Source organism: Nesoenas mayeri (assembly GCF_963082525.1).
Source record: "Nesoenas mayeri genome assembly, chromosome: 1".
Lineage (NCBI taxonomy): Eukaryota > Metazoa > Chordata > Aves > Columbiformes > Columbidae > Nesoenas > Nesoenas mayeri.
In genome coordinates this window covers 102,612,104-102,639,710 of record NC_137541.1, presented here as the reverse complement: position 1 = coordinate 102,639,710, position 27,607 = coordinate 102,612,104, and the positions used below count along the sequence as shown (strand labels likewise).

Below are 27,607 nucleotides of genomic sequence, written 5' to 3'. Positions count from 1 at the left end.
GCTTTAAATTAAATATAGTCTAATGCCTGGGCACAGATCCACTTTTGAAGCTGTAATTCACTTCAACAGTTTTTGATAATTTCAGAACAAGTAACAGAATCTCCTGTAACTTATGCATATTATTAGGTCACAGAGATTTAATTTCCATTCCAATATAAGCTTTCAAATAGAGACACTTGTAGTTTTTTGACGTGAGTTTGGTTGGGTTTATTTGGTTTTGTTTTGGTTGTGTTTTTGTTTTTCTTAATTAAGGCAATCCAATCTCTTTTGCAAAGAAAATACTTCATTCAAAGATGAAGACTACCTGTCTTTACAGAGGTATTGCAGATATCTATAGATATGAGAGTGAAAGGACTGTGTATGAAATTGGGAGCAGGGACAATTAGGAATTTGGGAATGAACTTTCTATTGCTGTTTATTGTAAATTCTGGTGTAGAAATCATTATTTTTTCTCCAGGAATGATCCAATTTTAATTGAATTTCTGCAAAGAGAGACAGAAGTTGCTTGAGGAACTGAGAAAAGGAGAACCATTTCAGAATAAGCTTTGTATACGTCAGTAATGATTAGGGAGAACTCCCTGTTAGAAATTTATAATTCTGTAAGTAAACATACACATAAGGGGGACTTTGTAAAAGAGGATGATAGGAACTGCATGTTCCAGTCACAGGTAGTCTGCTAAATGACATTTAATGCAACTTGTTCAGGTAATAATATGGGATACCAAAGTTCAAGTGTATGTTCAATATATGTTCAATATGTGACTGTAAACATTGAAATAATGGCAGGAACACAGACCTCACACTAGTGTATTCATACATGATGAGAAAATTGCTCTGCAATTCAGGAGAGAAAATATAGACCCTTATATGTGTATCTATGTTGAAAGAGTCATCCTGGGGCCAAAAGGAACTTTAGAAGCTAAAACCTACTTTTGTTGCTTATCTCATGAAGTTTCTGACCAGTTCATTCAGTTAATACACTGTTATCTTTCTACCATCATTCTTACAAAGCTCTGCAGTCTTCCTTCATTTTTTTGCCACAATACCTTCAGCCAGCTGTCGTTTTCCCAATACACATTCCCCTCCCTCTGCTCCCACCTTTTGTTCCTTAGACCATGTGGACTTCCCTTCTCAATAGCTGCAACTGCTTCCTTGTCCCCATCTGCCTACTGCTCTCTTTGAAACTTTCCCTCAGAGAATATACATCTAAGAAATTAATTTTTAAGATTTTTGACACTCTGACCTTTAATGACATTTGTGGGGCTCGATATCTTTCTCTGAGAGTCATATCTCAACATCTCAGACTCAGGCATCAGCATAGTTTGTTGAGATCAGTCAGGAGCAAGCTCTGAAGGGGAAGGAAAAAGGGTAAAACAAACATGGCTGGAAGGAAAAATAAAACTCGCTGAGATCTAGAGAAAATCAGGCAATTACAGGGTTGAATAATGCCCAGTCACAGAGGTTATTTAATTTTGTCAAGACATTTTTGATCAATGACAAACACGTGCAACCGTAATTGTGTGTGTCTGTATACGTGCACACCTATGCAGGTATATATTTTATACATGTATAAGTGAGGGTGTATGTATGCAGTTGTATAAAACAATGGTTTCAGACAGGCTGAAGTTTCTCATATCTTCAGCCTTTCACTTTTTGATACAGCTAGTCACATACTCCGTGTCCTTGCTTGTCCATATGCTGATCATTCCCCATATAAGCTCCTACTCTTGCTTCCTCGTGAATGTTCATTTCAGGCTCACTTTACTCCTCTTCATTGTCCAAGGTACTACTGTCAACATTTATGTCCCAGCTATTGCTTCAACCATGTTACTTTGCCGTCACTTTAGCATCCTCCTGTTTTGACGATCTCGATTGCAACTTCCTGTGGTTCATTCGAACAGCCTACAAAGTGGTATTTTTGCTGCATTTCCTGTGTCTTCCCTGTTCTTCTCACTGTCTTAGTGCTGCCATTTTCCAAACACACATCCATTTCTCACATTTAGTTCCCTTACCTACAACAAAGCTCAGTGATTCAAGGCAAGGTCACTTCAGGCTCTAAGACGGCACTTCCAAAGCCACGAAGTCTTGTATTTTTGCTTGTTCACAATGTCATAAATCAAGGAATTAAAAAATAAAGTTAACAAAAGGTGAAAAGGTGATCTTTATTTATTTATTTATTTATTTATTCATTTATTTATTTATTTTTTAATGTTAAGATCTCTGCTTGTAATGTTTAACTACTTTGGGGAAGGGACTAAATGTTTGTCTTATATTTATACAGTCTCTAGCAGAGCAAAGTTCTGATATGTGACAGGAGTCTGCAGCAAGAGACAGAAGAAAAGATTATAAATTGAAGGCTTTATTGCAGGTATTTCAAAACTACTGACTAATTCACTTTTAGTATTGGATCTAATATATAACAAAATACAGGGTTTTTCAAAAAGATGGACCCAATTTGAAACCACCGTAGCTTTAGAAATGGGTCCATCTTTTTGAAACAGCCTGTGGTAAGTATTAAAAACTACAGGGAAAATTTTTACTTGTTAGTTTTAGGGTTGTTGTTTTTTATTTTTTTTTATTTTTACTTATAAACACTTGGGATAGTTCTGTAATCATAAATTATAGTTTTTAAAGCATACTCTGTAATATTTACATAGAAAGTTGATAAATTCACTTAATTTTGTCCAGCTATCACTCATCAGTAATCAGTTAGTCATCTGTGGTTTATGGATAATTATCGTTATTTAAGTTTTAGCCTAAATTCTCTAACATTTAAACAAGGCAGCATTTGAGTAAGTGTCCCTGGAGGGACTGTTTCAGTGTTCAGTTCTGCCTGTAATTACTACAAATTTCTTTTAACTTCACAATTATTCACTAGTGATGGTTTATTTACAGACAAATGTCTCATGAACTAAAGAAGGAAAAGGTTTATAGCAGGCTCAAAATTCAATGTTTTGTCCTTTCCTCTCTGTTGTTAATTTGTATATCATCTGATTCACTGAATATGGGTTTATTTTGTGTGCTTATTTTTTTATAATTTGAAGGCTTACTTTGCTCTTTGCATGTTTTAGAAGTGGCTTAGTTCAGATGGATTCCCGGTGCTGGGTAACTGCATGATTACAAAAAAGCTTAAGGGTGAGCACGTACTTGTGCAGCTTGATGAATTCCAGTCTAAGTCCTCTCAACCATTCCAGGGGTGGAGAAAAAGGCTCAGCAGATGTGGAAATGGGGAACTATCATTGCAAATGGCAGATATGATGGATTACCTGAGTGCTTGGTGTTATTCTTTGAAAGAAATTAGGTAAAGAACAGCTTTTTAGGATAGACCAGTTCTTGGGAACCTTCTTAAAAAGTGCTTAGAGGAAAAGCTCCAGTCTATAGATACAACTGCATTATTTAGATCTTTCTCATTAATTTAGACACTTTTCCCACATTTGACAGGCACAAATATTGCAAACATGAGTGTGAAACTCTGATAAAAAATGTACTAAAAAATGCAAAGCTTTATTACTTGACTATAATCCTTTCCAGGCCATGGACTATGCTTTTGCTTGTCTTGTTACAGCTTTTGAAGCTGCAGTACTATATTGCAATATTGCAACATAGTGTACCATGTATTAATTGATAATAGATAGTATCATATGTATTTTAGTATACTACATAATGACATGTAGTAGTAGCCTGCCGTATTGCTAGTGATACAGACGGTACTATCGTAGCACTTTCCAGCTAAGGCAATTATGATACTTTCTGTTTGAGAGTGGTGGATGCATAGGAATTTAGAAAAGAATTTATTCTTTGATTTTAATTCTTCTGTGGCCAGAGATTAGCTCGTTTCCTGGTGTGCATAGCCCAGCCCCAGTTCACGTTGGAGAATCTCTGGAAAGGTGGCATCAGAAAACAGGCTGTATGACCAACAAGACTAACAAAGCTACAAGTAGAGTGGCTTGTGCCTCAATAACACCTCCAAACAAGACCAGTTTCCTCCCGTGCTCCATGGATTCAGTTTTCCTTCCTTGCACCACTTTCTCAAAAACCCATGGGTGTTCCCAGTACCTCTTACCTTCCTTAGGCTACTGTCTGGGAAAGCAGCAGTGCAGCGTGAGGGGTGCTTCCAGGAAAGGTGCATGCCCCAATAGACCCTGTGGGTCAGCTCAGTTCACACCACAATTTTCCTCCTCAGCAGGGTCATAGAATCACAGAATCATAGAATAGTTTGGGTTGGAAGGGATCTTCAAAGGCCATCTAGTCCAACCCACCTGAAATGAGGGGGATGAGGTGGCTCTGCAGGACATCTTCAACTAGATCAGTTTTCTCAGAGCCCCATCCAGCTTGGCCTGGAATGTCTCCAGGGATGGAGCATCTACCACGTCTCTGGGCAACCTGGGCCAGTGTTTCACCATCCTCATTGTAAAAAACTTCTTCCTCATGTCTAGCCTGAATCTTCCCTCCTTTAGTTTAAAACCATCACCCCTTGTCCTATTGCAACAGGCCCTGCTACAAAGTCTGTCGTCATCCTTCTTAAAGTCCCCTTTTAAGTACTGAAAGGCCACAATAAGGTCTCCTTGAAGCCTTTTCTTCTTCAGGCGGAACAACCCCAACTCTCTCAGCCTTTCTTCACAGCAGAGATGTTCCAGCCCTCTAATTATTTTCATGGCCTCTTCTGGACCCTCTTCCAACAGGTCCATGTCTTTCCTATACTGAGGGCTCCAGAGCTAGACACAGTACTCATGGTGAGGCCTCACCAGAGTGGGTCCTTAACTGAGTCTTCACTCCACTACTCAGCAGTAAATTTTAATGAACTTTGTGGGACTTCAACATATCCAGGACTTCTGTGTTGGGTTTTTTTTGATACTAGCCATTCAGTTTGTAATCTACTGTAGATGTGGTCGATAGCCACATGTGGGTAATAACAGGCAGGTCAAAGTTAAAGAGAAGGGTGAATTTAAATGAAACCCTGTTGGAAACAAAACCATTTCTATCCTCAATATATTCTCCCTCTCAAGAATGTTAAAAAGCTTTTTCACCCCTGCTCTTTCCTCTTTCCCCAGCACAGGTCTACACCAAATTGTTGCACTAGTGGCTGTTGTATTGTTCTGTACTTATGAGTGACCCCTGTATTTCTAGAGATACATGTTCTGAGGATTGTCCCTATTCTACAGTTGTAACTTTTTTGTCTAGAAAGATAAGCAAACTATAAGAGCATGCAAATAAAATATTTCTGACTAGCTGAAATCTGACTGACCCTTGCTTGTAGAGCTAGCAGTAAGATCCTTCTTTTTGTGGCAAAGCATATAGATACTACAATGGGAGATGTAAATCACCTATGTCGAGCTTATGCAAGATTTGCAAAAGTTATTCAGGAGTTAAGGTGCCCAAAATGTAATGGGAGCCTATTTTTTCTAGTTTTTTTTTTTAAATCCATGCCTCATAAATGTGTCCTTCAAATCCAAGGCATCTGGAAAAACAAATCACTAACATCTCTTAGTAAAACCAGCTTAATTTTCAGAGGGGCTATAAGACTTTCAACACTCATAAGCCTGAAGAAAATAGTCTAGGCTCTAGAAACTTCTAAGGAAAATGTCATTTACAGAAGTTTTGTGAGCAGTTTCAGCTAATCTGAGACCTCATCAACAAGAGGGATGGTTTTGCTTCACCACTTGCTTTGAGATAACTTGTTATCTACTGCCTCACTTGTACTGGCTGGTATAATCGTACACCTTTGGAAGGATTTGTTTTCAGCAAGATTAACATTTTGATGCCTTTGACTATATGCTCCCACATGGTGTAGTGCTAATGAAAGGCTGAGAGCAGGAATGCCCCTTTCAACAATGGCATGTTCTTAAGTTATTTTAATAACTTGAAATCAAGTCACTAGCTGCCAAAAAAAAAAAAAAAAAAAAGGCAAATTAAACTGTGTTTTCCCTAGCTGGGGAAAGGAGATTAAACAGAGTCCTTCCTCTACTCAGAGAAACAGTGTGACATTTTTTATGAGGGAGTCTTTTCTGGAGTTTCAGAAACAGTCTCTGAGTCACATATTACACACTGGTTTTGCTATCTAATTCCTCTCTTTAAAATTGCATCTAGGTTGGTGCAAAAGTAATTGTGGTTTCAGACCATGAATTTTAAATCATTATAACTAGGCTCAAACACATCTTTATTAATCAAAATAGGAACCATTACAATCCACGGAGTTTTGCCAATGAGAAATAAGTTTGTTTATTCCTGTCGCATAAAAATCCATGCTTCGGGATTTGACGAACTCTTGGAAAGCATTTTCTGCATCCTGCTGGTTGTGGAAGCATTTTCCCTGCAAAAAGTTGTCGAGATGCTTGAAGAAGTGGTAGTTGGTTGGTAAGAGGTCAGGTGAATATGGCAGATGTGGCAAAACTTCATAGCCCAATTCGTCCAACTTTTAAAGCATTGGTTGTGCGAGTGCGGTCAGGCATTGTCGATGATACTTTAGATTTTCAGTCAGCTCATGAGGCACGCACTTATTGAGCTTTTTCACCTTTCCAACTTGCTTCAAATGCCAAATGACCATAGAATGGTCAACGTTGAATTCTTCGGCAATTTTTCAGGTAGTTGTAAGAGGATCATCTTCGATGATTGCTCTCAGTTCATCATTGTCAACTTCCAATGGCCAGCCACTACTCCTCATCTTGAGGGCTCTCATCTCCTTTGCGCAACTTCTTGCGCCAGTACTGCATTGTATGTTCGTTAGCAGTTCCTGGGCCAAATGCATTGCTGATGTTGTGAGTTATCTCTGCTGTTTTGCAACCCATTTTGAATAAAAAAATTGCTCGAATTTGCTTTTTTGTTTCTAACAACATTGCCGTAACCTAAAATAAATATAAAAGAAATAGCAAGTAATAAGTCAGCAGAAAAAAAAAAAAGGGCAAGAAAAGCATATTAAAATCATGTATAACATAACCACATTTAAGGCTATATTCCAATACCAAACAGCAAATTTCAACAATGCAAAAACCTCAACTAATTTTGCACCAGCCTAATACCATAAATAAAAGGGGCAAAGATGCCATAAACTCTGTCAGTGTCAATTCATTTCTTTGTCACTAAGGCACTAAGCCTACCCTCGAGTCTAGACCTTGCTGAGAAATCAGCAGCTGTGACAGTATCTCTCTGTAGTGCCATGATAGGCAAGGTAAGGAAACCTGCATTGATAATTCAGTTTCCTGAACACAAGCATATCAACATCCAGTAATGAGCACATTTTCCACGGTCATGTGAAAAAAATTGTGTCAGATAATGGAAGTAAATGAGGGCAGTGGTTTTTGTACTTTAAAGTAGATCAAGCCTTCTGGCCACATATGTAAATTTAAAATAGATCTTAGAAGGGAAGTAAGACGCATTCATAGCAGAGATTGTCATGCCAGTTATACAGTTATTTTATTCCTTCCCTTACTCTTCTATCATCACATGTAGTATCACATGCTGACTTTACATTTTTCTTTAGTAAATTCCTTACTACTTTTAATATCACAACATCAGTGAAAAGCAGTGATCTACATAACTATATTATACAATGTTTGAAGGGACTTAGTGAGTCAGGATTACTTATTAGTGAATCCACAAATGCTGGCTTTGGTTTGAAGACTTGCCTGACAACTTCTGAGCTGCAGACCCTTCCTCTCCCTGCTCTGTCACAGCTCATCACCTCCTCAGTTTTTCTGCTATAACTGTCTGTGGAGCTGCATTGAAAACTGGGTCTCTTATTCTGGTTTAAAGTATAATCCCATTCCCTCCTTCTTTGTCTGAGAGGTTTGTTTTTAACCCTGATGTGATTTACAGTGCAGCCACAGAGAGTGGTGCCAGCAGGGACAGGGCAGAGGGGAGCGCACTTAAACTGGCTTTGTCATCAGAGCCAGTAAGTGATAATATCATGCTAAAGACTATAGAACTCTTCATCTTAAATGCTCTTGTAACACTGATATCTAACCTCCCTAATCAGTTGATGGGTGTGTGCTAAGAATTAATTTGTACAGGCTGCCAGAACATTTGTAGTGGTTGCTCCCACCCTGCAAAAGTCAGCAAGTGACAGTAGATGGAGGGTTGCTGTGGAAGGCCTCTGGGTACTGCCCTGAGGCCAGTTTTGCATTGCCTCATTAAATAGAGTTAGGCCAGTACTACTTTTTTTCTTTTATAGATGAAGGAACTGAAATACCCAGTGATGTGAAATGGCAAAGGCCAGAGAATTAACATCCCTCCTGGGAATAAAAGTCAAGACAAAACGTATGTGAAAAACTTGTTCTGTGGGGTTTTTTTCCTACCAGCCTGTACTCAAAATAATGTGGCTCTCATAATGACTCTTTTTTTTCTTTGCTGGCTTTTACCAGTCAGGAATGCTTTTTCCTTAAGATAAATAAGAAAGTAATAATATAGTAAATCTGTTCCTTTTAAAAGCATGCTTACTAGGCAGTAGAGCTATATGCCATTTCCAGAATCTCTTAAAGAATGGTAAATCTTGTTTCGCTTAAGTATTTTTTTCGCAAAGGAATTGGGATTTGCTGAGTTACGGTTGTGTGTGTTAAGTCAGACATAAGAATTTCATTTTCAAAAGTAGTTTTTCTTCCAGACAGTGACTTATTTCTTGAACAAATAGGAATATAGAGGAGTGCAAGAGAAATGGTTAGCACTGAATAAAAATTTTGAGGGAGAACAGTTCGCTTTTGGTATATGGCAATTGCTGGATGAATACTACAATATCTCTAAAACAGTTAGCAAAGTCAGACTGTGGCTTTCCTAGGTGGTCTTTTCTCTGGATGTAAGGAATACAGACAGGTTTGTTTATCGCAGTATTAGCACCTAGCAATGTTTATTTGGTTGGTTTTTTCCCATTGTGTTATATTTTCACCAGATTTGTCCTCAGTGCAAAATAGGGGGAGACTGGCTTTGGATATAGGAACATGAATGACTGAAGAGAATGGGTTTTTAACTGATATTTTCAGAAGTGCAGAACGGGCCTTGTGTTTAGGAGTTGAAATTAATAAATGTTATTAATAGATTCAAAAAACTTTTTTTCAGGGCTATGTTCTAGATGCCTGCTTCTCTACACATTTATAAATATCCCACAAAAAAACATATTTGCAATTGAAGCCAACATACCTTTGAAAAACACAAATCAACACATTGAGCCTGCTGTAACACCAGCTGCTTCTTTACCTGGTTGCAATCCAAACCAGGGCCTCAAAACTGAATGTACATACAGACCAGAAATCTGTTCAGTTCAGTGCTGTACACACTGAAGGTCTCAGCCCTGGTATAGATGGGCTGCAGGGACAGCTGGGCTTTAATGGCATCCTTGACTGGGTTGTATCTGATAATAAAGATCGAACTGGAACTCAATGAACCTCACACATTCATAATTAACATTTTTAGCTTGCTTTTGAAGCACTTTGACAGGCAGGACTTTCAGTTCTTTTTTGGCTTGAGACAAAATATTGCTAGGTGGCTGAACACAAGTTTTGAATGCTGACAGTTTTAGGACCACAGGACATATGGGGGTATGAGAGCAGGGTGGCCCAGTCAGGTCAGTGTGGGAAATAGGGCTAATCTGGGGACAAGTCACTGCAATGTAGCATATGTCTTGGTGTCAGGGCAGAGCAGGGTCTCTCACACTGTGACCCCAGGTGCCAGAGGGATCTGCTCCCAAGAGATGGCTACAGCCTAGCCCACCTTAAACCTGTTGGACGTGTATTCACTGAGTAGCATAAATTAACAAACACCTCCAGTCATTTTCTGATCTGCCCACCCCTATGGCAAAGTTATGCCATCACTCTTCCAAATCCTATGCTTAATATCTGTAGTTTTACTCATACTTGACTCTTATGTTAGCCTGAAAACTCAGTGCTTTCATGTTTTTAATGTAAGCTTATAAATGACTCATAGAGCATTAGTCTTCTATGTCAGATAAAGGAATGCAGCCTGAAAAATATGGTATCTCTGGGAGATTTGTCATGATTAATATAACAAGGTACCTTATCTGTTTTTCAAAGTAAATATCAGCATCGCAGTTAGCAGGGGCACATTCTCAGCTGACACAAACAACTTTGTCAGAGTCACAATTTACATCAACCGAGGATCCACTCCTTAAAAACAGATGCTTAAAATTCGAGACACTTTCCAAAGCAACAAATTGCTGTAGGCCAAAACTGTCCCAAATTTTGAAAGAAAACACATTTTGTGAAATAATTATAATATGGGAAAAGAAACAACTTTAATTTCTTCTTTGATTTGCAACGTAAAAACAACAATAACAACAACCAAAAAAAACCAAACCAAAACAAAACAACCAACAACTGCAAACAAACAAAAACTACAAACTCCACAGAGTCTTCTATTTGGAGAGCTTATTAGTAAGAATGCTAGACACTCATCCCATCCTAGCTAAAGCTGGTGACAAGTTGCATTGTATTATACATTATACTTGTTAGCAAGTAGAATAATATCATCCTCTAATACTCTGCTAACTTGCAGAGAGTAAAGAACAGATATTTACACTGCAAATATGCTTAACAAGAAATGGAAACTAAACAGTCATATTAACTTCGCAAGCTTTTGTTAAGTAAAAGCTGCATTAGAAGAACAAGTGCTTTATTTTGGTTTCCTTTTCAAAGAAAGATGAGGTGAAATCCTACTTAAATCTAAACAATCACAAAATTAATAGAAACAGAAATCACAGGTTGGTACTTTAGAGGACTAAAGGATATTTCCTTTGATATTTCCATTTTTGGTGTCTACAAAAGAGCATCATTTCCAGAGACAGACATTGTACTGTTCATACTTTCTAATTCTCAGTTTTTGCATATAAGCAGAATTTCCAAGGTTAAAAAATAAAAAAAAGAATTGCGAGAAACAATTAAAAGCAGAAGGTTGCCTCTATTGGTCCCATTTATGTGATTCTGTTGTAATCTATGATTGCATTTCTGCTGGCAGATGGAAATATTTTGCTAAATGGGAAAGTATAGCTGATATCATAGTGATCATTTGAGAATTAGAAGAATGCTGTCTGGAGCTGACTTTTTTCTCTGTCAGCATAAGTCCATACAAAGGCTTGCAAAATTATCCACCTGAGAGGCCTCTTCCTCTGAGGGAGACTAATTTCTAACTCCCCTCTTCTTTCCATAAAATCAGTCTTCCCCTTTCCTGACACCCCGTCTCGGTCTCCTTGCCTGCTTGGATCCTTTTCCAGTTGCATCTGCTCAGCATCCATGCCCCAAGAGTACCATTTCCCTGGCTCTACATCTGTATTTATTGTGAATTTTTTCCTTTGGTTCCCAGACTGCTTGGATCTCCATGGATCCTCATCTATTTTCGGTAAGCCCCCCCCCGACCACTTTTCTGCTCAGGGCTCTGCCCTTCCTGATGGCTTCCCCCAGTGTATCTGCCCTGCAAGGCTTTATTTTCCTAGTTCTAGCTGTTTTCCCACCATTGTAATTCCTGTATACAGATTCTCATCTAACTCATGCTGACCTTCCCCTGGTCCTTCTGCTCTGTTTCTTCCTCTCCCCACCTTACCTTTTAACGATCCCTGTACCTTTTTCATTCCTGGGGTTATCATTCCAGTATCTACCCTGCCATTTTACCCTCTCACTTCCAGGCTCTCTGGTCTGCCTGTACTTCCAGAGGAGCTTCCAGCTCACCCAACTGCCAGTTTAAGCATCTTTTTCCAAAGTCATTCTTTGCTCACTCTGCTTTTTCATCTGTCCATTCCCACTACTTTCCACCACTTCTTTCCAATTTAGCCTCATGTGGAGCAATTTTTATCCATTGCTAGTCTACCAGACCCATGTCTTTGTTGGACTCCATTCTCTGTCTCAAACCAAACTACGGCATGCACTTAATTGCAATTTTCAACTGAACTCCTCTGGATTAACTAGTGAGTCCTCATGGGAGGGGAACTGAGGGCACAGGAGTGGCAAATTCTGCTTTTAGATCTGAAATATGACCCTGCCTTGAGTCATAAGGTAGGAGAAGTCGGTACAAGGATATTGTAATTTGGTTTTAGTAGCCCTGAGCCGTACTGTGACAGTGCACGGACCTTCTAGTCAGCTGGCAGTTTGGAGCTCAGCTAGTGTTGACAATCTTCAGACCTTTAGATGCAAAACTACGATGCACATTTTTTTTTCAGATCTTGCCTGAATTTGAAAGGACTAAAAGCAAAAGGCAAAAAAGAAAGGCATATAGCTGGCACAGAAACCTCTCCTGCTGAATTTAATTCAAATTTTCAAAGCACTGAATCAGCAGAGCAAGACTTTTTATCATTGATGGCAGCATATTTCCCTGAGTCTATGTTGTGAAATTAGTTGGTGGTTTTATCTGGTATTTTGAAAATAAATAAATAAATAAATAAAATGAGGCCAAGTAAACACTGTAACTGGAAAAAATAATCTGGAATAACTAAGGTATAACAATATGTGTGTGTGAAATCAGGATCGAGTAATGGGAAATGTCAAGTGTGCATAACCATAGGTGAAAACACAATCTCTGCTGATATGAGTAACGGCTTTAAAAAGTCTGAAATATGTTCTAAATAGTTGAGAATAAATTACGAACTGAGCTACATCTCTGGAAATAATCTGATTCTTACATTCGGCTAATGGCTGAATTTAGCCCTTTGTGTATAGCAAAACTTCTACTTTTTAGAACTTGCTGCGGGCAGACATTATAAATTATCAGCTTTCTAAGGCCAGGCATGACCATGGTAATTGCGGAATCTGACCTCATGTGCAAGAGAGACTGCAACATTTTGCATACTGATTCTTTCATTTCACCTAAAACTCACAGTTAGTGTATCTAAATCCAGCTATCAATATGCATGTATTTGGGGGGGGGCTGTTTCCTGGGTTGTATTCAATAGAAGAGGTTGAGCCTAATGGCCATAATGACATGACTGTATCTTAATGGGAACACACCACTAGCAAAACATTCCAATTAACAGGGGATGTACTGAGCTGAAATAAATGGTTTTAAGTGATGATCAGCCTGGTGTGAAATTATAAACTCCATTGTTACTATTAAAATGACTAATTACAGCTCTGATGCAGAATAGCACTCAGGTTTTTAAATCTGTGGGACTAAACTGAAAATGCTTTCAGCCTTTTGCAAGACCTCCAGGGAACAATGAAGAGCATCCAATTTTTAGCTTCCAGTTTTATTTAATTGGTGCATTATTTCAGTACAAAGTATTATATAGTATTTGTTTCCTCTTTCTTCAGTCTTCTTTTAAATTGAGTTTCCACAGGATGTCCTAATTAGGAGACCCGTACTATATATCCTCAAAAGAATTAAAGATTTCACTTCAACTAAATGGCACTTTTGACTGGGAAAAAAAAAATCAAAAAAAAAGAAGAGCACAACAACAAAGCAATTTAATGGGACAGGGAAAAACAGAGCAGCCAGGCTTTTCAGGGAAAACTGAGAAACAGTTTCATATAAGGATTTATAATTTATTTAGGTGGTCCTCTTTACTTTGCACTTTTCTAACACTGTATAGCACTAAATTATCTTAATTCAATTTCTACTTCTATGTAAACCAATCCATACACATTTTAAGGCTTTTTCTTCCTTTTGCCCTACAGCGTTCATATTGAGGAAGCAAATGTTAAAAGCAGTTACAAGAGGACTTGAATCTGTTCTCTCTATTGATAGGGTTTAAAATTAGAGCTCTTTGAAACTTTCATGCCCATCAGTGCAGTCCGGAAGCACTAAATCACAACTGCCTGGTGCCACATGATGACAAGCCAAGTCTTGAAAAAGCAGTGACAATTTTTCTGCTCTAAAGTGCCCAACCAATGCTGAATGGATGAAAAAAAAAACAAAATAAAAATCTGACTTTTCTTTTTAGTAGAGTATATGAAATAGTAAAAGCTGAAGATGCCTTTGAGTTCCTATTCTGTTTCATTTAACATCTCTCACAATTGCCCTGAAAGCTAAAAACATCCCTTAATAAATTACAGTGTCTTTCTTTGTGACAGATTCCAGGCGAAGTAGAAAAGGCATGGTATTTCTGTAAATGTATACTACCCAGAAAGTATATTATACTGAAACTTGATATCCTGCAGAAGATAAGAATTCGAAGGATAGATTCAATGAAGTTAATAGAACAAGCTATGTAGCTGCATTATTTACTCATGTTTTTCAATGTACATTGAATAATGTAATCAAACATACAAAAACTTGGTATCTGTGTACTACAAAGATGGTCATATTAAACAAATCTAATAAAGCTCATAAGCCCATCAAAATCCTAAAAGCAGATTTTCCTGACATCTCTCTCCTTGTATATTTAAATATTCACAGATATTTGTTAGTTCCTTGTGCATTTATAAAAAGTGCAGTAGTGTTCTTCACGTTAGGATATTATGGGCCTCATAGCTCTGATGAAAGGTGAGACAGTGTATAAGCATGCTTCTAAATAAACATCTTTATTAAGTTCTTTACATAAAAACTATTTAAGGCTCAATTTCCATCTTAGAAGACCTTCAGATTTTCACAGTTTTTGTTAATTTTATTATTTGTGAGGATAAGCCTATTAATTGTGAAATTACAGAATAATTTTCCTTGGAAGAGCCCTCTGGAGGTTATCTAGCCCAGCCCCCTACACAATGAGGGCAGGTTGCTTTGGGACTAACTATTCTGGGTATCTTCAAGGATGGGATCCCACAGCCTCTCTAGGCAACCTCTTCCAGCCTTTGACCACCTTCAGGGTGACAACAACCAACTTTGTTGTGAGAGCACACGACTATCCTGCTGTCTACTGCGGTCTGCAGGGCCTTTTCTGCAAGCATCAGGGTGAACAGCTATTTTACATGCAGTAAAATATCTTTCCTTAAAGATAATCACCATGTTGTGCATTGCTTTTACAGTTATTTTCTTTCATTCACATTTGCTTTTAGTGCTAGTTGTTCCACCCTAAACTCCAAAATCATTTTTGATGTACAAACTTCATTTGTACCTAAGACATCTCTGAAGGTACCTGCAGAGAACTGTGCAAAATGGAACAAACCAGACTTCTATTTACTTTGAAAAGTACCCAGCAGCCACTGTCATGCACTGGAGACATACAGCAGTGCATGTTTAGTAGTGGGAATGTACAGAATTAAAGAGCTGGACAAACTCAGCAGGAACTACTGAAATCTCCCTTTTCAGACATGAAATTTCAAAATTAAGTCCAGCAGGAAGAGACTAATTTTTCTTAAAAAGTTCCTGAGGTGCTATTTTTAGAAGTCTTAGTTGGGAATGTTTACCCAGTAAGTTTTCACTTTGGTCATGTGTCAATGAATGGACTGTTACAGGGGCAATATACCTCTCTTATGTCTCTTAGGCATCTTTGTGTCATTGCTTTTGTTGTCATTGGTAATCATGTATATGTTGTTTGAGCAATAGTTTGATATCAAGTACAGTGATACTAGTCTGACAACAAAGGAATAATCAATATCTTGAGTGCCCAGATGACTTCTCTGTGCAAGCATGTGTTACTAGCACGTGGTATCTGTGATAGGAAGGACCTTCTTAGCTTTACTGGCTTGTGATGAATCTCATTCTAAGCCCACTGACTCTGTAGAAAAACTAGTATTGCTGTAGTGGGTTTTGAATTATAAAGGCATCTGAGGCAAATTGAATAATCTGTAAAATAAAGATCATAAAGTTTCTCTCTTGTAGAAGTAATTGAAATTCTTAGAGGGCAAGTAAAAAGTATGCATTGTTACAGTTTCATCTCTATGAAGAAAACTGATTTCATTAGTTTTTATTTAATTACTTAAATTACTAATTTAAGACATTTTGAGATCTCATGCATTTCGTGTTTCATTTGTTTCTTTCAGTTGAAACAAGGTGGTTACTATGGCAACAAAGATATTACAAGATTTGAGTTGCTGTTATCTTTGGGAACAAATACATTATTACAAAAACAAGAATCCCTGAGATATTGAAATATAAAATAGAATATATCCTTATTAATTAACAAATCCTGGGTAAAAGCTAGTTTTATACTGAAAGTATGCAGAATAGGAACTACTGTTGCAGAAACAAATGAAAAAAATGAAAGTTAATGGAGCTGTCATTTCAATATTTGATAATATTATCTAGAATATGCAGTTTCCCAGATATATTTCCCATATGCCCCACAAACAGTTACAACAAAGTGAAAGGCTTACTGACATCAACGTGCTTTTTCTGTCAGTGTAACTGCAAAATGTATGCACTTCTAGAAACAGTAGAGCAATTGGGAAAATAGAGCCATGCTTGACATCAGTTATGTGGGCAATACATTGCATAGTCCTCCTGGCACCCTTTCAGCTATTTGCACAATTATTTTCTTGCTCATCTCACAGACTTGCATGTTTATGAATGGGGCAAACAGGCATGCATGCAGAAAGGAGGAATCAAAGCCACTCAATCTGGGAGAGGCTGATGACCTGAGGGTTGACAAGAGTTGCCAGGCTTTGCTTTCCAAAGTCCTGGACATATGGGAAAGAGTGGACCAGGCCAGTAGGAATTAGAGAGATGTCGGTTCTCCTCTCCCACACATAGCTCATTTTGGCTGTTAGTGACCCTGTAGGTGTTCTGAATCAGAAGAGAATTGTGTAATTGAAATGAGCTCAAACTGGGCAAATCAGCTCAAAATATGGGCATTGAGCCCAGTGAGTTGGAATAAGAGCCCAAGCTAACCCATAGGTTGATTTCACCGTGGTACTTGCTAAAACACACTCATATGTGTGTGCATGCCTGCACGTGCACACACACAGAGAACCACACTTAAAAGAATGAATCAATTATAGATGTAGCTTTTTAAATAATAAATATACTTATTAAATCATTAATCATAGAGCACCACAGTTTGGAAGACATGTCAAAAGATGATCTTTTCCAACCTTTCTTGGGAAAGGGAGCCTAGGTGAGGTTATCTAGACTACCTGTCCAATTGCATCTTAAAAACCTCCGGTGATGAGGACTCTACCATATCCCTGGGGAGTCTGTTACAGTGACTGATTTGTAAAAAATGTCTTACATCAAGATGAAAGCTCTTCCAGTGCAACTTGTACCCATTGCGTCTTGTCTTATCCATGTGGCTTCTTGTGAAAAAAGAGTCTCCGTCCTCTTTGTAGCTGCCCTTTTATGTATTGGAATACTGTGATGAGGTCTTCCCTCAGACTCCTCCAGGGACAAGAGGCCTAACTTCTCCAGTCAAATCTAATTCTTTCAGTCAAGAAAAAGAATAAAGGAAATTAAAGAGCTATACTTTCATTGGGTGTTTTAAATCTGTTCAGTGTACGAAATCAGGTTCAGCCCTCAATCAGTGTTGTGTGACCTCTAAAATGCTACGGTTGATCATGCACAGAAATACCAGAGGAGACTGTGTTCTACCTCTACACCTTTTACACATTGCATAACTTATTTTTTTCCATGTTACAGAATATAAATCCATACTTGCTTCTGTACATTTTATATGGCTAAAGAGAAGATGTTTCACAAAGTCTTTAGGCCTGACTCTTAGAAACAATGAGTGTAGAAAATAAAAACCTAAAGTGATATACTGTGTGAATTAGGTCCCTTCCTTTTCTCTAAAGAAAACTTTGTCTGAGATCAAAATCAAAATTACTTAATTAAAGGCCCCAAATAAATACTTCCATAGGCTTTACAGTTTTTTCCCAAAGTGCCATGAAATCATATACTTATATAATCAGCATTGGCTTATATTTTCAGTGGAAAAAGTTTGCTTGCCTTGATAGTAGGGAAAACTTCAAAGGCTGTGATAACTGAGTGAATAATTTGTCTGGAGGAAGTCCGTATAAATTGCTTATGTTATCTAACTGTGTCAAATGAAATGTTAAGATCTCTCACTTTCTGCACAAATAATTGGATTTGCACATCTCTCTAAATTGCCAGTCTTTTCACCAGAATGTAGGCACATATATTTTGTATTGCCTGAATGCCTGTCATGATAAATGGTTAGAGAAAAGTAGCCAAAGCTATACATGAGAGTTCAGGCAGGCTGATTCTACATCTTCCTACTGTTAGCCCACCTGATGTGAAGATGATCAGCAGGCCATGTAAGACTAGCTCAGTTCTGCATCCATAATTTAGATATGCTGGACTGGATAATATGAAAGGGTCTAAGATTCTTTGTAAATCATGCAAAGGTAAGTTGGAAGGTTCCATTACTCACACATGAGTTCCTCTAGAGGACTGTAATTTCTGCATTTGGCATTCTGGAGAAAAAACAGGTAACAGGAAAATGGCACTTGATTTTTCTTAAGTTTCTAAGGTTTTAAAGAAGGGTTAGATTATACCTATGACTCGCTCTTCTTATAGAGAAGGGACTGTTGTTTCAGATGTTTTATTCTGTTATTCATGAGTATTGTGTTCTTAATTTGACATTTGTGACATTCTAGGATATATATGTACTTTAAAATTGCTTTGGTTTTCTATGTATTAAATACTCTCTTTTCTGATGCCAGATTTACTGAATTTACTAGGGCAAATTTGGATGTTTAATGTTAAGGCCGAAGACAAAGCATCCTGTCCTTATTTTATTAGTAAAAATGTTCAAAGTCTCTTCCTATTGGAATTTGCAGATCTCTTGTTAATTGTTCTGGTTCTCTTATGAACACAACATGTCGATCTTTCCTTAGTGTTCTGCCTTTCAGCTGAGAATCTGAAATGTCAAGAAAACAGAGAAAGTTCCAACTCAGAAGCTGAAGTACAAAATAATGTTTTAGAAATTGAAGCAGTGATAGATAAGCCTGTTCTTGCACAGTGAAAGTTTGAAATCTTACAGGTTGCTGTGGTTTAACTCAGCAGGCAGCTAAATACCATACAGCCATTTTCTCATCACTTCTCCCCTGGTGGGATGACTGAGAGAATTAGGAAAAAAAAAAAAAAAAAAGGTAAACCTCGTGGGTTAAGATAAAGTCAGTTTAATAAGATAGAGGTGTGGAGGGAGGAAGCCACAAACAAACAAACAAATTATAATGGTAATAACCATAAAGGAATACATTAAAAAAGCGATGCACAATACAACTGCTCACCACTAGTCGAAGTGACATCCAGCCGGTTCTCAAGAAGCTATGTACCCTGTTTATACACTGGGCATGACTTCATATGGCATGGAATATCCCTTCAGCCATTTTGGCTCAGCAGTCTTGACTGTTCCCCCTCCCAGCTTCTTGTGCATCTCCACCCTCCTCACTGAAAAGTCCTTGACTTGGTATTAGCAATGCTCAGCAACAGCCAAACCGTCAGTGTGTTATCAACATTCTTCTTGTCCTAAATCCAAAACACAGCACTATACCAGCTACTAGGAAGAAAATTAACTCTATCTCAGCCAAAACCAGGACACCGGTGCATGTATTTGGGCTTCTATTTACACTTTTTCTTTTTTTCTAAGAGTGTGATTTGGTTTCATATGATGTGATCTGTTGCCTTGACAAACAACAGCAGACTTTTTTTTTTTTTTAATTGTATGCTTTAAATGTCTTGAGAGACTAGAGTTCTGTGGTGCTAAAAGGAATGCCTTGTTATAATCCACTAATTCTTACCAATAGAGGTTTTAACCTGGATGTGCTTTCAAGCTATATGTAAGTTGAAGCAAAAAATGGGAAATAACATTTGGAACAGAATGATGGGACGTGAAGGACTGATTAAGTAGAACTGGCTTGAGTTACATTTACGGTTTGGCATGCTGCAAGTGATTTATTGTCATAGGAACATAGTGAAAATAAACTACAAAAGTACTTCCTAACATGTGTTCTTGAGCTAAAATTCACTACTTTGAAGTATCCTTATGCAATTGTTCGTATTACTCTTAACAATTCGTTAGTTGATACTAATTGATTAGTTCATATTAGTAAAATGAAACACATCTGTGATTATCTGCAATGCTGAAATAAGTGAAATACACAAGTCTGCTGTGGCCTCCACATGAGACATTTGCTTTTGGCTTTTTGTTTTTTTAAAGCACTCCATATACATTGTCAAACACTGTTAAATAATCATCTGTCTTTGAATTATTGGCCCCTAAAATGAGAGTTAGATTAACACTGAATTGATTATTGCATTTTCATCCAATAGGGACTGAAAATATCTTAGCAAAGGAAGGAAAGGAATTACTTCTTCAGGTGCTCCCCTGGCTGTAGCATGTGCTCCTCACCTCCTGGGCATTTTCTTGAGCATCCAGATTATTTTCAGATCTTCCACCCAGAAACTCTTGGTGTCATGCACTACAGGCAAAGCAAGAGCCAGTGACTGGGTTCAACTCAGGTTCATAACCTAGCAGGAGGTGAGGGGCATATTGTGACAGCAGCTGGTCAATTTACAGCATGACCAAAGAAAAAGGGGCAAAATATTTACTTGTTTTGGAGGTAAGAGTGGTGAGGGAGATCAGGATGTCTGGCAATGGAGTTGGATCCACTGCTGAGGTAAGGGGAAGAATAGCTTTTAGTGTTGTACATTAAATGAGAGGATGATGCTTGGGCCTGCTGACTATTTCCTTGGTATGCTTTTCTTTCATTTATCAGTTTCAAATGCAAGGAAAAAATGAAGTGCTATTTTTGTTGTTGTTATTTTTCCTGTGCACTCATATTTAAATTGTACTCAGATCTAAGCCTAGTTTTTCAGCTAAAAGCTTCCAGATTTTTGTTTGTCATTACTTTGTTTTGGTTTTTTTTCTGTTTTGTATTTTGAGGGGTTTTTACTTGTTGATAAATTTGAAAACTGGAGTTGTTCTCTAATGAAATATCATCAATAAAGTTTAGACAGGTCAGAACAGAAACCTAACCTGAGTACGACAGAAATATGAAACAGAATCTTATTCCAAATCATGATCTATATTTTGCAATTTATACTCCCTATTCAACTTAAACTTAATTCACAACCATCACATTGTTTAAATAAGCCTCTATGTATGTAATTGAACTAAGATTATTTACCATTATTCTCTCATTTTATCCACATCAACTTGTAAAGTCAAAGATTTAAATGTAATAACAACTCTGTAGCTGAAATCTGAATCAAGGATGACCATTTCCCTTACTCCCAAATTTAAGATCTGGTGCTTGGTCAAAAGCTTTGAACAGAAAAATAGTGATAAATTATATAATCAGGCCAGACTGACAAGCGTCATAGATTAATGTTTAAGTATTCTTTTCAAAAAAGTACTTAATTCCATGTCTAAACATTAAGACTGTGAGTAACTCAAGTTCACTCTACCAGACTTCTTTTGGGGCATTTACTCAATATAGAGGAGGGTTTTAGTTTACTGAATAGGAAATAGAGCAAATGAATAGAAGAAAACAGAGTGAGATTTACACTTCTGTCTAGACTAAGCTCTAACTACGGGCAACAAGGCAATGAGCATGTGCCGGAATGAGCATTAACCTGGACAGATGCCCATTTTTTTATTGCAAGTAACCTCTTGCAGCTGGAGCCTATTCACTGGAAGGAAAAGGCAGAACCACCAATGACTTTAGTGCTGCAAAAACTGAGCACTTCAGAGTGGAAGAATTAGCTCATGGTGTACTTCTTGGCAAAACCCTGGAAAGTTTGTGAACACAAAAAAATATCGTAAAACATAATTGTAAGAGACACTTTGTTTAGTATAATTCACCCTAAGTCAGAGTTCAGTCTTTCTGGTTGACTGGTTGGCTGACCCATGTCTCATGCACCATGCTGTTGGATGGTAGGACTGGCATTTTCCAAAAGCAATGCTGTGCTCTGGCTTCGCTTGGACTTACTGATGGTGCCTCTGTGCCTCCTAATACATCACCAGAACAGCTGGGACTATACTGTGTTCACAGATTCACCTGTTTCCTTACTATAGAGAAGCTGCATAGAAAGTTGCTCCCATTTCTTGAATAAATTCCTGCCGATGGTCTGTTTAGCCCAACTGCTAGATGCTGCATTGGTAGCTGACAAAGCTGCTGTGTGCCCTGGACATCCCAGTTCTTCCAACCAAGCTGAGAGGTGGACTTCCAGCTTCATTGTCTGGATGGACAATTAATATCCTCAGGAGGGCAATCTATAGACATGCTTTAAAGTGCTGTTTGCCATACTGAGAATCATAAATGTGGATGGGTGCAGCTGTCTTACTTAAATGGCAGCTTTGTTATGGGCCAGCAGAAAGGAGCTGAAAAAGGTTTGTGACAGCTCCACCGATCTGCTACCTAACACAGACTAAATCACCTTATTGGCCTTCTCTACTCCTTGCCTATCTAGACGTCCTTTCTAACCTGCCAGTTTTACATAATGCTGAATTGCTTTTTATACATACCTGGTTAGATAAGATGGAATTTTTCAACCGCAAAATGCAGTAATATGTACTGACTGATTAAAACCAGACTTTTTTCCATAATATAACCTCTTAAATAAAATAGAAACTTTCAGAAATGTTTAGGCAGGCATCTGTAGAAGCCAGGACTTTAATACCACTGCATAAATTGTGGTTCTTTAGATGAGTTTTTTGCTTTCTCTTCCTATAAATGTCTGTCATTAGTTATGTGCAGAAGTCATAACTTCAGTTTTTGGAATGAGTATTTCCCAAATCTTGCTTGTGCAAGATTAGTTTGGCTATCTCATGAGCAAGAGCTCTTTTTGAACTCCTGGTTTCAAGTATGTTCCATGTCCTAGGAGACTGGACGTGGATGAAGTCAGGATGCTGCAGGACAGCCATGCAACAGTACAAGTTCTCCTTAACCCCCTTCATTGCACTGGACTAGCCCATGGGGAAAAGCAGGAGCTTACTAACCCCCTAGCTCTCCACAATAAGTCTTTAATGACATGCTTTAAATGCAGGATGTCTGGTATCTGTTGTGCTCTTTTAACACTTCAGCTTCCAGTTTGACTACTGCATTCAGGAACAAAAAAAAATCAAAAATATTTGGGCTTCAAAGATATCTATAGTTTTGCAAAGATTTATTAGCTTACATACCAATCCAAGACTGGTTTTGTTCATTAATTTAGTCAAATACTTAATCGAGACTTTCTTGAGCCTTGATTCCTGATTATTATGCTAGTCCTTCTTTGATTAATGATTCATTAGAAATAGGGCTGAACCAACCCCTCAGATTCCAGCCAAGCCAAGAATTGGGTATCTTAGAATAGTTTGAAATGCTAATCTCTAAAAAAATTACTTGTCCCATAGTCATTGTCTAAACTGAGACAAAGTTTTCATAACATGCTTGAATGCCCTGAGAAAGCAAAGTGCTTTCTCTGTTTGCAAGAAAATGTTATTTTCTTTTCTTTATTGGGATGTCCATTTCACATTGCAATATTGACTATAACTAAGCAGTGTCAGTTCCGTTGGCCTGTTTTGTTGGTAATGATCCCTGTTAACAAACAGACCAGTTTTTAAGTGTATATATTGTTTCTTTCCCAAACATACTACTGCACATCAAAGGAAAACTCTTGCTATAGGGTACTATGTATGGCTCTCATCCTGTCCTTTTTCCTCAGAAGCCCCAGCTGTGAAATTTCTCTTATGCTCTGAGGAATGGAGAAGATGCAGTGAAAGAAGACTAAAGAGCATGGCAGCAAAGCAACTCACAAGGCTGATTAGTGTTGTTAAATCAAAGGCAGAGCTGTGGCTGCAAGTGGCAAGCATCCATGGTATATTTGAGGGCATGGTTTTGCAGAGAAGTGAAAGTGCAATTATAGGTTTTCCCTAGAAAGTTGTCATCTCAGTTAATAAAGATTTTATGTGGTCAAGAACCTGAAATGCTTGGATTTCCTTTAATTTTTACAATGTCTTATTTTAAAGAATGGTTAATAAAAAAATAATTGACATACCTATGAAATATGGAAAGAGGCCCAACTTAGTTAACACCACTTAAGTCACAGTGGCATCGAATACAGCTATTTTTATTGCACTTTTAATAGAAATAGTCCTGGACAATTAATTAACAGTGCAGTATCTCATGGGTCTTTCCTTGTGATACACTGTAATCACTTGAGGTAAAAGTCTTAGTCCCCAGAAGTGTATCAACATTGTAGCTGTTGTTTCTTTCCACACAGAAATGTGGACTGCAGTTGTCAAGCTCTGCACATTTGAGACTTGAGGTCAATCATTCCTATTAACCGCAAATGTTACCATTCCCTGGCTGGAGAAATACAGGGTTGAGCATGTGTATCCTATGGAAGAGTAGTCATCTGTTTCAGACAAGGATGTAGAATAAAAATTATCTTAAGTTTTTCCATGTGCACCTGGTATGTCCATTTAAATAAAGAACACTAAAGGAAACATTAAACTCGCGCAGACCCAAAAACTTGCTCAAAACCACACTTGGTACTCTGGTGGTTCTTCTGGAATTAATTGGCAACTCTTTAAATAGATTAGACACGAGTCCTGAAGGCAATAGGCCTAGTTCATAGGGTATGTCACTACAATGAGGTGGAAACATAACTGGCACACATGCAAGCATAACTCCTTCAATTTAGGAGGAAAAACACTTGCAGTGAAGACGTGGTTGCATGGACTTTGTTAGCGACAGGATCTCTAGCTGGCCTGCATGTGCTAAAGACTCATCTGCCATGTAAACATTGCTCTGGTTGCCCTTCTAGCTTGAGTAAGTGAAGGTACAATCACACTTTTGCTTTGTGGCATTTTATTCCTCATCTCTCTTTTACTGCAATCTCTCTTTTACTGCAGTGCAACTATGTGGCTTTTTGTTACATGCTTTAACCAACCAAATCTCAGAATTTATAATCTCCGTTTCAGTTTGATCATTTGTAAAGAGATGATAGGAGCGTGGCTGTGGTTCTCATGAAAGCTATATAACTACTTAAACTCATTTCCACTATGTAGGTCTCTGATAAGCCCAGAAGTCTTTCCAAAGTTGTTTTCTTCTTTAAACCAGGAGGTAGCCTCAAAATAAACCTTATCCTGGTCAGTACTACACCAGGAGCAGAGGATATGCAACCTGCTGTCAAAGTTTTCTGCCAAAAGGCTTTGATCACGATGCATTTGATGTGATGGCAAGGCTGTTGTGACAAAGGACTATCCCACAGTGTGTGATTCTTAGCACGTGCTGCATTTTCAGTGGATTGGTTCTCAAAACTTTCCAGTAAGCAGTGAGCGGAAGATACAAATGAGTAATTGTATTTAACCGTGCTGTGAAAAAGAAAAATTTTAATGGGAAAAAGACAGTGGTTTTACTTCAAATGGACTTTAAAAGCTCATTGTAGCTGATAACTATATGTTTTATTTTGTGAGCTGTTGAACAGACATTTTTTATGGACTGGGAAAATGCCTCTGAGAAGGTCTTGGGGATGCTGTTGTTTTCTCTGCTGTGACGTAAGGCAGGAGCACACAAGTCAGCATTTTTCTCCTTAAGAAGCTTACATTAATTTATTTTGACAGCATTTTCAACCCATATAGTAGCTTAGGACTATCTGTTTGTGCTGCCTTCCTATTTTAGACAAGCGTTGCTTTGCGTGAGACTGTTAATTTGGCAAAGGGCATGGGTTCACATTTGGTTTTCATAGACTGATAGATTTAAAGGCCAGAAGGGACCATTATGATCATCTAGTTTGACCTCCCACTTCAATCAGGGCATAAGCCTCACGCAATCGTTACTGCAGCAAGATCATGAGTTCACTGTGAGCTAGACATCAGCTCAAAGAAGGCATCCAGTCCCAAGTTGCCTTCCTCTAATTTTTAGCATTAATTTTTCCAACTTCAGACTCCAGTTCCTGGATCATATCATTTTATAGGCATGCAGAGTCAAAAGGAAACATCATCCTCAACTGTCCCTTTCAATTACATCTCTGTGATTTCATCTACCTGGATTTATCCCAAGATTGTAGGAATATTTATGTTATGTAGTTGTCAGACCATGCTAAATGGACAGTAAGTATTCTTTTCACTTTATACTGATATTGTAAAAACAGTTGCAAAGCACGCAAGGAATGTCAAGATCTTGGGCTAGGTCTGCATTGTAAGTCAGGAAGCATTCAGCCTGGCTTTTGGTTTTTGAGAGAATTTTACATCCATTGAGTTGACATTGGTTGAAGCCTGTTCACAGAACGAATGCACAGCATTATCCTTTTAAAAACCATCTCTGCATTTCTAAGATCAGTTTTGAATAGACAAGTAATAATGAAAATTAGCAGGTGACAAAAAAGGAAAGAAAAAGACAAGAAAGGCAGGTAGAATTGTTTAAGAAATTATAATTTATGTAGAACATTTCCAAAAATACGGTTCTAATTTGATTCACCTAAGAGAATGGCAGTAGCAGATTAGGTGGGAGGAAGTAAGATACTTTGATTAAGCTTATTCTGCCACTTATTTTCACACGTACTCATCATCATGTGAGAGCACACTTTCTCCAGACTTAAAAACTGGCTAAAAGTCACTATCCCAGGAATTCTGGGATCAATTTTTCAAGACAGCCAGAGCTCCAAGTTTGCCATTGAAGTTTTACACAACCTGTGAAGTTTCAGGCATGGATATGAAATGCATTTGTGACAATTTAAAAAATCTAAGCAATTTAAAGTACTTCTGAAATTTAAAGTCTTTCAGGCCCTTTCCAGCTCCCTGTATACAGAGTAAAGAAAGTGTAGGGCTTGAACTCGGTTTCTAGTACATACTATCATGCGGTAACCAAAGCGGTGCTTTGGTCTATACAGGAATGGAATAGGGGAAAGAACTAGAAGAAGATAATGTGAATTACTGCTAGAATTGATCGAGTACTATGACCTTTAAAACTTCCAAGTCATGCCAGTTTTAAGAGCTGCCATTCACTATTTGCCCTAGTGAAACTGAAAAGATTGACATTAATTTCAGAAAGCAGCTGCCAGGTTCTTGCTATTTAGTAAAGCATTAATACAAACTGATGTTCTTCAACAGAAGTTTATAAAAATTCTGATACTTCTTGACTTAAAAAGACTCCAATCTCTTGTATATCAAACTGCAAGAAAAAAAATTCCAGGCTTTCCAGTTTGAAAATGACACAATTTGGAGAGCTAGAGCACAGGAATGCATTAACTCTAATTTTTGTGCAGCAACTTATTTAGTAAGGCACTTATTTAGTAGTTATCCTCCATTTTCACAACTAGGAGATGCAGGAGACATCAAGAGACCTCTGTGAAACCATAATAATATATATCTATTTATGTTTATATTCACTGGATAAAGAATTTATTCGAAAATTTTGGGGTTTATGCAGGATTTGAAAATATCCTGGCTATAATAATCTATATGTAATCTATGGGTAAATAAATTTATGTTTCAGAGAAAAATGCCTACTCTTGGTATTTTAATGGCCTTAGTTCAAGACACTTTCTGGTTATTGAAAATCAGTGAAGTATTCCATAACAGCTTTGAGAACACTTTTTCTTCATAGTATGTGAAAGTCAGAACTCTTAGCATTTATTGTGTCTAATAATCCATTTGAAAGTAGACAATCCCAAAAAATAATTTATATTTTTCATTTTAAATATTTTCATATAAAATCTTAGAACTTGTACAAAACTAATACATGGGCAATAAGAAAGTATATAAATATAACTTCAAGAGTATTTGCACATTTGAACTCCCTCTTAACAAACTGTTTTTTAAAGACAAAGGTTATCTGATGCTGTAACTATATAT

General features: G+C 37.7%; 1 protein-coding gene across 2 annotated transcripts in view; it reads left to right on the top strand.

Moving 5' to 3' along the window:
- Window positions 1-27,607, top strand: part of MID1 (midline 1) — a gene marked incomplete at both ends in the record, with an annotated part of 96,819 nt that overhangs the window by 24,509 nt on the left and 44,703 nt on the right. Inside the window, one exon of one of the 2 annotated variants that reach the window (XM_080363229.1) lies at window positions 7,082-7,165. The exons of the other annotated variant lie outside the window; for it this stretch is intronic. Coding sequence (XP_080219355.1) covers window positions 7,082-7,165 — 84 coding nt within the window. The remainder of the gene's footprint in view (window positions 1-7,081; window positions 7,166-27,607) is intronic. 2 annotated transcript variants of the gene reach the window in all.